Raw genomic sequence first — 10,895 nt, 5'->3', positions numbered from 1 at the left:
GTGCAGTTTTGGGTCTCCAAATTTGAGGAAAGACATTCTTGCTATTGAGGGAGTGCAGCGTAGGTTTTCAAGGTTAATTCCCGGGATGGCGGGACTGTCATAGGTTGATAGAATGGAGCGGCTGGGCTTGTATGCTCTGGAGTTTAGCAGGATGAGAGGGAATCTTATTGAAACATATAATATTATTAGGGTTTGGACACGCTAGAGGCAGGAAACATGTTCCCGATGTTGGGGGAGTCCAGAACCAGGGGCCACAGTTTAAGAATAAGGGGCAAGCCATTTAGAACGGAGATGAGGAAAATCTTTTTCACCCAGAGAGTTGTGAGTCTGTGGAATTCTCGGCCTCAGAAGGCAGTGGAGGCCAATTCTTTGGATGCTTTCAAGAGACAGTTAGATAGGGCTCTCAAAGATAGCGGAGTCAGGGGTTATGGGGAGAAGGCAGGAACGGGGTACTGATTGGGGATGATCAGCCATGATCACATTGAATGGCGGTGCTGGTTCGATGGGCAGAATGGCCTACTCCTGCACCTATTGTCTATTGTCTACCCCTTATTCTTAAACAGTGACCCCTGGTTCTGGACTCCCCCAACATTGGGAACAATTTTTCCTGCATCTAGCCTGTCTAATCCCTCAAGGATTTTACATGTTTCTATAAGACCCCCCTCTCACCCTTCCAAATTCCAGTAGATGCTCCAAGCTCTTGAGTTTGTTATGTTTAACCAAAATGAAAAGTAGTGCAAAACTTGCACATGGTCCTCGGGTGTTGACCAGCACCAGCAGAAATGATACAATCTTGATTGTAATCATGTATTGTCTTTCCCCTGGCTGGTTAGCACGCAACAAAAAGCTTTTCACTGTACCTCGGTACACGTGACAATGTACTAAATGCAAACTAGGCTCAATCTAATGTGATTCATTGATGATCACCTCAGTCTATATTTTTGTCATGGTGAAAGACTGTCAAACTTGCCCACGTCACCTGCTTATTCAATAAGCAAAAGTCAAAATCCTAGCGTTGGCTATCATTTTGGATTCTCGACTAAAAATGCTGACGTTATATTATTTTCCAAGGCCTTCACGACATTGCTAAAATGAAATATCCCAATTTGAAAAGTCCTAATATCACCTCTGCAGTTAGACATCACACTGATGCTAATACATATTCCTCTTGCATTTATGTGGCAGAGAATTCCACAGATTCACAACCCTCTGGGTGACTCTTGAAGGATTCCAATGCTCTATAGGTTATGCAGCCTGATCCGCTGAGTTGGAACTTAGAACGGTACAGCACAGGAACAGGCCCTTCAGCCCACAATGTTTGTGCCGAACATGATGCCAAGTTAAACTAATCTTATATCGAGCATAGAACAGTAGACAAAAATGCTGGAGAAACTCAGCGGGTGAGGCAGCATCTATGGAGTGAAGGAATAGGTGATGTTTCGGATCGAGACCTCTGGAGAAGGGTATCGACCTGAAATGTCACCTATTCCTTCGCTCCATAGATGCTGAGGTCTGAAGAAGGGTCTCGATTTGAAACGTCACCGAATTCCTTTGCTCCATAGATGCTGCCTCACCCGCTGAGTTTCTCCAGCAATTTTGTCTACCTTCGATTTTTCCAGCATCTGCAGTTCTTTCTTAAACATAGAACAGTAGTTAGTTTCTTTTTGCTCAAGATTCCAGCACTTGCAGTCTCTTGCGTCTTGTTTGTGTCAGCTATATTTCTCGCAGTCTGGTTCCGCGTGAAGATTTGGCCAACATTAGTTCCACATTAGTCATTTCAGAGGCATCGTCTCCCAAGGCAGGAGGATCAAGTGAAGACAGTCCCGGCCTGGGACCGACCTCCCAACGTGGTGAGATACTTCAGCGAGGACCATGGGTGTCGGTGATGGGTCTGGTGTTGGTGACGAAGGGTCTCGACCCGAACGCTGGGTCTCCGAACCTCTCCGTACGTGTTGCGGCTGGTTCCCGCTGAGTTACTCCAGCCTTGTGCGTGTGTGCGTGTGTGCGTGTGTGTGTGCGTGCGCGTGCGCGTGTGTGTCTCGTCAGCGACGACTGTGCCGCCGCTACTTGCAGGTGTGAACATCGTAGACGCGCGTGCACTCCTGGCAGCTGACGTGGCAGCACCAGTGGAAGATGCAGTGGCATTTCTCCCTGCGCCTCTCCGTCCTGGTGTCGTGGCCACGACCGCAGCACAGCAGCTCGCAGCCGTCGATGCCGTGCGACGTCAGGTTGCACTGGCGGTGGCGGGTGCCGAACGAGCCCGTCTCGGGGTTGTGGCTGCAGAAGTTCGGTGACGGGTCATAGTAGACCAGGTCCCTCTCGGTTGGAGCCTTGAACAGGGCGTACTTGGGGCTGAGGGTCTCGACCCAACCCCGCGACTCCCGGTGCCTCTCCACCGTCATCTCCGAGGCGCTGTCGTACTTGTCCTTCAGGTAATCTCCAATCACACGAAAGTCGGGCTGAGACCACCAGCAGGTCTTGACTTCACAACTCCCCGACAGGCCGTGGCACTTACATTTCAGGTGCATGTGGTCCAAAATGGCCTGGACAAGGGAAACACAACAGAATGACTTTTCACTGTTTAAGAAAGAACTGTAGATGCTGGAAAATCGAAGGTAGACAAAAGTGCTGGAGAAACTCAGCGGGTGCAGCAGCAGCATCTATGGAGCGAAGGAAATAGGCAACGTTTCGGGCCGAAACCCTTCTTCAGACCGCTGAGGAAGGGTTTCAGCCCGAAACATTGCCTATTTCCTTCGCTCCATAGATGCTGCTGCACCCGCTGAGTTTCTCCAGCACTTTTGTCTACCTAGAATGACTTTTCAATTGCTTCTACTTGGACAATCGTACAGTCATGGAGTACCGCACGGAAACAGGCCTTTCGGCCCATCTAGTTTGGCCCGTATCGCTCTATCTACACCTCACCCAGCCTCGGCAAGGCCGGCAGCGTAAACAAGGACCAGTCTCGCCCCGGTCAAACCCCTGTCCCACGGTACGAGTTCATTCCAAGAGCTCTCCCGAGTTTGCCCTGATTTGAACTCGGAGATTTACGGTAATGGCCACTCGTCGGTACTCGGGGCTCTCGTGGACATTTTTCAACGTGTTGAAAAATCTTCACGAGTCTTCCCGCGCTTACCTGCCGTTAGCGACCTGCCGTTAGCATTACGAGCCGCTAAGAGACGTCCCCGAGCTCCGACGTACCCGCTACATTCATTCTCCGTGCTTACCACGAGTTTGATTTTTTAAAAACTCGGGTGAGTTCTTGGAATGAACTCGTACCGTGGGACAGGGCTATCCCTCCCTCTACTCCCCTCTCCCATCAGGCAAGAGGTACAGAAGTGTGAAAACGCCCACCTCCAGATGCAGGTAGATAAAAATGCTGGTGAAACTCAGCGGGTGAGGCAGCATCTATGGAGCGAGGGAATAGGTGACGCTTCGGATCGAGACCCTTCTACAGTTGTACAAGGCCCTAGTGAGACCACACCTGGAGTATTGTGTGCAATTTTGGTCCCCTAATTTGAGGAAGGACATTCTTCCTATTGAGGGAGTGCAGCATAGGTTCACCAGGTTAATTTCCGGGATGGCGGGACTGACATATGCTGAGAGAATGGAGCGGCTGGGCTTGTACACTCTGGAGTTTAGAAGGATGAGAGGGGATCTTATTGAAACATAGAAGATTGTTAGGGTTTGGACACACTAGAGGCAGGAAACATGTTCCCGATGTTGGGGGAGTCCAGAACCAGGGGCCACAGTTTTAGAATAAGGAGTAAACCATTTAGAACGGAGACGAGGAAACACTTTTTCTCACAGAGAGTTGTGAGTCTGTGGAATTCTCTGCCTCAGAGGGCGGTGGAGGCCGGTTCTCTGGATACTTTCAAGAGAGAGTTAGATAGGGCTCCTAAAGATAGCGGAGTCAGGGGTTATGGGGAGAAGGCAGGGACGGGGTATTGATGCGGAGTGGAGATCTGATGCCTGGTTCTTCGTGACCCTCGCGCTGTAAGCGGCTGATGTCCGGGAATCGGCCCTGCCTCCCAACCCCCCCCACCCCCGCGGCAGGCCTCACCATGCGGCCGGCCTCGTTGTTGTGCCGGTTCATGGCGGACCGAGCGTCGGGTCGGTTCTCCCGGGCGTCGGCGAACTCCCGCGACACCATGCCGCCGAACTCCACGTCCTCGCTGCAGCCGCCCCACTTCCAGCCTTCGCCCGGCTGCCCCTTGTGCCGCCCGTCGCAGCCGCAGATGTTGGCCGTGCCCTCCGCGCAGAAGCGGGTGATGGAGAAGGCGACACCGGCGGACGCAACGGCGTGGACAAAGGCCGACTCCCGCGTGGCTGGACACAGAGAGAGAGAGAGATGTCACAGGTCTATCACTAAAACTCACACCAATGGGCAACAGTCAAGCGATGTCTCAGAAGGAACTGCAGATGCTGGTTTAAACCGAAGATAGGCACAAAATGCTGGAGTAACTCAGCGGGACAGGCAACATCTCTGGAGAGAAGGAACAGGTGACGTTTCAGGTCAAGACCCTCCTGTGTATGTGTATGTATATATGTATATATATGTACAGCCACACACACATTGAACTTTTCAGGCTGATGAAGTCCCTGATTACATTTTATCTCTGTTTGCTTTGTTGTCAACTTCTCCTCGCTAACAATGATCTATTCTGCATTTTGCTTGAACTCCATCCCCTTTGATGTCTCCTTCTCACACCTTACACTTCCTTATCTTCGTATCCCCCCTTCCCCAGATCAGGTAATATTCGGCATTAATACAGACAAGTCAAACTCCAGTACAATAGGTAGAGCAAAGGGGAAGATACAGAGTGCAGAATATAGGTCTCAGCATTGTAGCGCACCAGTTCCACAGACAAAGTCCAATGTCCGCAATGGGGCAGAGGTGAATGGGACAGTACCCTAGCATATGGAAGGGCCGGTCAGAAGCCTGATAACAGAGGGGAAGGGCTTTCAAATTTCTGTATCTTCTTCCGGTCGGGAGCGGGGAGAAGAGGGAATGACTGGGGTGGGACAAGTCTCTGACTATGTTGGCTGCTTTCCCGAGACAGCGTGATGTGTAGATGGAGTCAATGGTGGAAAGGCTGGTCTTCTGTGGCAAAGAATTCCACAGATTCACCACCCTCTGACTAAAGAAATTCAATAGGCAAAAGACAATAGACAGAAAATGCAGGAGTAGGCCATTCGGTCCTTCGAGCCAGCACTGCCATTCACTGTGATCATGGCTGATCATCCACAATCAGTAGCCCGTTCCTGCCTTCTCCCCATATCCCTTGATTCCGTTAGCCCTAAGAGCTGAATCTAACTCTCTCTTGAAAACATCCTGTGAATCGGCCTCCACTGCCTTCTGAGGCAGAGAATTCCACAGATTCACATCTCTCTGGGTGAAAAAGTGTTTCCTCGTCTCCGTTCTAAATGGCTTACCCCTTATTCTTAAACTGTGGCTCTGGACTCCCCCAACATCGGGAAAATGTTTGCTGCCTCTTGCATGTCCAATCCCTTAATAATCTTATATGTTTCAATAAGATCAGTCGCTACATTCTTCCCATTCCCTTCCTCTTCATCTCCTTCCTAAAGGAACATCCTTTAATTCTGAGGCTGTGTCCTCTAGTCCTGGACTCTCGCACTAATGGATACATCGTTCCTATAACAAGGTGACCAAACCTGAACATATTATTCTTCTGAGGGGGGAAGGATGATTGTGGTTTTTCCACGTTTTTTCTCCCACAGTGGTGCCTGGAACGCGCTGCCAGGCAGTGTTTCCACTTTGAAGGAAATTCGGGAAATTGTCTTCGGGTAATTTTAGGGAAATGAAATAATTTCGGGAAATTTCCCGGCTCGGGTGAGCCTTTCTGAACGGCGCATGTGCGACAGCCCCCCCAACTGCGCACGTGCAGAATCCGGGCCCACTGCGCACTCGCGGGGAAATAGCAAAAGGTCCAATCGTGCCCGCGGGATGATTTGCGGAAAAAACGTTTGTGCCTGTATATTTACAACCATTTACTGCGCAGTTGGGGGAGGCCCATCAGCCCCATCACAATTGAAAATGGCGCCAGGAATATTTTTTTTGAGGTGTGGAAGCACTGCTGCCAGGGTTGGTGGTGGAGGTGGGTTAGTGGTGGTGGAGGCACATACGATAGTGGTGTTTAAGAGGCTTTTAGATAAGCACATGGATATGCAGGGCATGGAGGATATGGGTCATTTAGAACATTCCATAAGAATAAGAGCGATGCTATTTATTTTTTATCCTATCTATCCAAAACTAAATCCCCCCCCCTTACCATTCCCACACTGGACCATGAGAGGAATAGATTGGGTAGATGCACAGAGTCTCTTGCCCAGAGTAGGGGAATCGTGGACCAGAGGACATAGGTTCAAGATCAAGGGGAAAAGATTTAATAGGAATCTGAGGGGTAACGTTTTCACACAAAGGGTGGTGGGTGTATGGAACAAGCTGCCAGAGGAGGTAGTTGAGGCTGGGATTATCACAACATTTAAGAAACAGTTAGACAGGTATAAGGACAGGTTTGGATAGGATATATCCAATATATATATATCCATGTATAGGACAGGTTTGGAGGGATAATACACAATAGACAATGGACAATAGGTGCAGGAGTAGGCCATTTGGCCTTTCGATGTGATCATGGCTGATCTTCCCCAATCAGTACCCCGTTCCTGCCTACTCCCCATATCCCCTGACTCCGCTATTTTTAAGAGCCCTATCTAGTTCTCTCTTGAAAGCATCCAGAGAACCTGCCTACACCACCGGGGCAGAGAATTCCACAGACTCACCACTCTCTGTGAGAAAAAGTGTTTCCTCGTCTCCGTTCTAAATGGCTTACTCCTTATTCTTAAACTGTGGCCCCTGGTTCTGGACTCCCCCAACATCGGGAACATGTTTCCTGCCTCTAGCGTGTCCAAGCCCTTAACTATCTTATATGTTTCAATAAGATCTCCTCTCATCCTTCTAAACTCCAGAGTGTACAAGCCCAGCCGCTCCATTCTCCCAGCATATGACAGTCTGCCATCCCGGGAATTAACCTTGTAAACCTACGCTGCACTCCTTCAATAGCAAGAATGTCCTTCCTCAAATTAGGATATGGGCCAAATGCAGGCAGGTGGGACTAATGTAGCTGGGATCTTTTGACCGGTGTGGGGAAGTTGGGCCGAAGGGCCTGTTTCCATGCTGTATCACTCAATGACTGCTGTTTGTGTCCCAGGGCACCTCCATTGCCAGGGTGAGGCCACATGCAAACTGGAGGAACAGCACCTCACATTCCCATTACAACCCAACAGTATGAACATTAGATCCTCCAATTCTCCCCTCTCCCACTTCCCCCTCTCTGTTTCCTGTGCCTCCCCCACCTCTGTGCACACCTTTTTCTTCCATGTTCGAGTCCCTCAGCCACCCCACCGACAATGCCTGTTCCCACCCATATCCCTCCCTCCGCTTTCAATCCTCCTTATCTGTCACTATTTTGTCACCTCTAGCCTTTGTCACTTATTCCACTCATCCGCCATTCAAACCCCTCCTATTAATGGATCTTCTTTTAGGAAGGAGATGAGGAGGAATTTCTTTAGTCAGAGGGTGGTGAATCTGTGGAATTCTTTGCCACAGAAGGCTGTGGAGGCCAAGTCAGTGGATATTTTTAAGGTGGAGGTAGATAGATTTTTGATTAGTACGGGTGTCAGAGGTTATGGGGAGAAGACAGGAGAATGGGGTTAGGAGGGAGAGATAGAAACATAGAAAACATAGAAATTAGGTGCAGGAGTAGGCCATTCGGCCCTTCGAGCCTGCACCGCCATTTAATATGATCATGGCTGATCATCCAACTCAGTATCCCGTACCTGCCTTCTCTCCATACCCTCTGATCCCCTTGGCCACAAGGGCCACATCTAACTCCCTCTTAAATATAGCCAATGAACTGGCCTCAACTACCCTCTGTTGCAGAGAGTTCCAGAGATTCACCACTCTCTGTGTGAAAAAAGTTCTCCTCATCTCGGTTTTAAAGGATTTCCCCCTTATCCTTAAGCTGTGACCCCTTGTCCTGGACTTCCCCAACATCGGGAACAATCTTCCTGCATCTAGCCTGTCCAACCCCTTAAGAATTTTGTAAGTTTCTATAAGATCCCCTCTCAATCTCCTAAATTCTAGAGAATATAAACCAAGTCTATCCAGTCTTTCTTCATAAGACAGTCCTGCCATCCCAGGAATCAGTCTGGTGAACCGTCTCTGCACTCCCTCTATGGCAATAATGTCCTTCCTCAGATTTGGAGACCAAAACTGTACGCAATACTCCAGGTGTGGTCTCACCAAGACCCTATACAACTGCAGTAGAACCTCCCTGCTCCTATACTCAAATCCTCTTGCTATGAAAGCCAACATGCCATTCGCTTTCTTTACTGCCTGCTGCACCTGCATGCCTACCTTCAATGACTGGTGTACCATGACACCCAGGTCTCGCTGCATCTCCCCCTTTCCCAATCGGCCACCGTTTAGATAATAATCTGCTTTCCTTACCGTTTTTGCCACCAAAATAGAAAACCTCACATTTATCCACATTAAACTGCATCTGCCAAACATTTGCCCACTCACCCAGCCTATCCAAGTCACCTTGCAGTCTCCTAGCATCCTCCACACACCTAACACTGCCCCCCAGCTTAGTGTCATCCGCAAACTTGGAGATATTGCCTTCAATTCCCTCATCCAGATCATTAATATATATTGTAAATAGCTGGGGGTCCCAGTACTGAGCCTTGCGGTACCCCACTAGTCACTGCCTGCCATTGTGAAAAGGACCCGTTTACTCCTACTCTTTGCCAGCCAGTTCTCTATCCACATCAATACTGAACCCCCAATGCCATGTGCTTTAAGTTTGTATACTAATCTCTTATGTGGGACCTTGTCGAAAGCCTTCTGGAAGTCCAGATACACCACATCCACTGGTTCTCCCCTATCCACGCTACTAGTTACATCCTCGAAAAATTCTATAAGATTCGTCAGACATGATTTACCTTTCGTAAATCCATGCTGACTTTGTCCAATGATTTCACCACTTTCCAAATGTGCTGCTATCCCATCTTTAATAACTGACTCTAGCAGTTTCCCCACTACCGATGTTAGGCTAACTGGTCTGTAATTCCCCGTTTTCTCTCTCCCTCCCTTCTTAAAAAGTGGGGTTACGTTTGCTACCCGCCAATCCTCTGGAACTACTCCAGAATCTAAAGAGTTTTGAAAGATTGATCAGCCATGATTGAATGGTGGAGCAGATGATGGGCCGAATGGCCTAATTCTACTCCTATTTCTTATGAATTTAGTTCAGTTCAGTTTATTGCCACATGTACAGGGAAAAGCTTTTGCTGCGTGCTAACCAATCAGCAGAAAGAGAATATGTATCCATCTATCACTTGCCCGCTTTGTCGTGCCCCCCCACCCCTCTCTTTTCCATATTCCCCCCCCCCCTGCACACCCCCACAACTCCATCAGTCTGAAGAAGCATCCCGACCCAAGACATCACCTGTCCATTCCCACCACAGGAGCTGCCTGACCCGCTGAGTTCCTCCAGCACTTTGCGTTTTACTCAAAACTCCGGCACCTGCAGTTCCTTGTGTCTCCCTTAAAGTTCAACCAATTTTCCCAATGGGTCAAAGCGCCTGAAGTGGGTTCACAGGCAGGAAATAAGTTTAGTTTGGTTTAGTTTAGAGATACAGCGCGGAAACAGGCCCTTCGGCCCACTGGGTCCGTGCCGATCAACGACCCTCGAGCATTAACACTATCCTACACACACTGGGGACAAGTGAGTGTCTGTGGAATTCTCTGCCTCAGAGAACGGTGGAGGCAGGTTCTATGGATGCTTTCAAGAGAGAGCTAGATAGGGCTCTTAAAAATAGCGGAGTCAGTGGATATGGGGAGAAGGCAGGAATAGGGGACTGATTGGGGATGATCAGCCATGATCACATTGAATGGCGGTGCTGGCTCGAATGGGCCGAATGGCCAACTCCTGCACCTATTGTCTATTGTCTATTGACAATTTTTACATTTACCAAGCCAAATACCCCATCAAACCTGCACGTCTTTGGAGTGTGGGAGGAAACCGAAGATTTCGGAGAAACCCCGCGCAGGTCACGGGGAGAACTTACAAACTCCGTATAGACAGCACCCGTAGTCGGGATCGTACCCGGGTCTCCGCCGCTGCATTCGCTGTAACTCTACCGCTGCGCCACCGTGACTGGCATTAGTAAGGATGAAAAAGTTGTTTTCATCCGTGGTGATAGGAGGAGTCAGTAATTAGTCAGGCAGGCTAGACAGACAGTCCGAACCATGGTCCCAGGGTTGGCAATATCTAATACCGAAGTGCATCGCTTTAAGGTGAGAGGGGCAAAGCTAAAGGTGATGTGCGGGGGAAGTTTTTTACACAGAGAGTGGTTAATGCCTGGAACGCGCTGCCTGGGGTGGTGGCAGAGGCAGATACCATAATGGCGTTATCAAGGCTTTAGGATAGGCAGACATGGACATACAGCGAATGGATGGAGAGATACGGATCACGTGCCCTAATGATACGATAGAACTTTATTTATCCCAGGAGGGAAATTGATCGGCCAACAGTCATAAAAACACAAAATACATGAAACATGAAATTGAAGTGACGAGTGGAAAGGTTGGGGATATGCAAATATTAGGGGGGGGGGGGGGGGGGGGAAGGGGAGTCAGTCTCAGTCTACCCTACGACAGAAGGGGCAGGAGTTGTACAGTTTGATAGCCACAAAGGAAGAAGGATCTCCTGTGGAGTTCTGTGCTGCATCTTGGTGGGACCAGTCTGTTGCTGAAGGTGCTCCTCAGGTTGACCACTGTGTCACGGAGGGGGGTGAGCTGTATTGTCCAG

General features: G+C 49.3%; 1 protein-coding gene across 1 annotated transcript in view; it reads right to left on the bottom strand.

Annotated features, from left to right (window-relative positions):
- Nucleotides 1-1,553: 1,553 nt before the first annotated feature.
- wnt3a (wingless-type MMTV integration site family, member 3A) overlaps nt 1,554-10,895 on the bottom strand; it is an 85,475-nt gene continuing 76,133 nt past the window's right edge. Inside the window, exons 3-4 of the mRNA XM_055664882.1 lie at nt 4,061-4,326; nt 1,554-2,543 (exon numbers count right to left, since the gene is read on the bottom strand). Of these exons, the coding sequence (XP_055520857.1) occupies nt 2,064-2,543; nt 4,061-4,326 (746 nt within the window). The 3' untranslated portion in view covers nt 1,554-2,063. The remainder of the gene's footprint in view (nt 2,544-4,060; nt 4,327-10,895) is intronic.

Source organism: Leucoraja erinacea, chromosome 49 (genome assembly GCF_028641065.1).
Source record: "Leucoraja erinacea ecotype New England chromosome 49, Leri_hhj_1, whole genome shotgun sequence".
Lineage (NCBI taxonomy): Eukaryota > Metazoa > Chordata > Chondrichthyes > Rajiformes > Rajidae > Leucoraja > Leucoraja erinaceus.
This window is presented reverse-complemented; position numbering and strand designations above follow the sequence as displayed.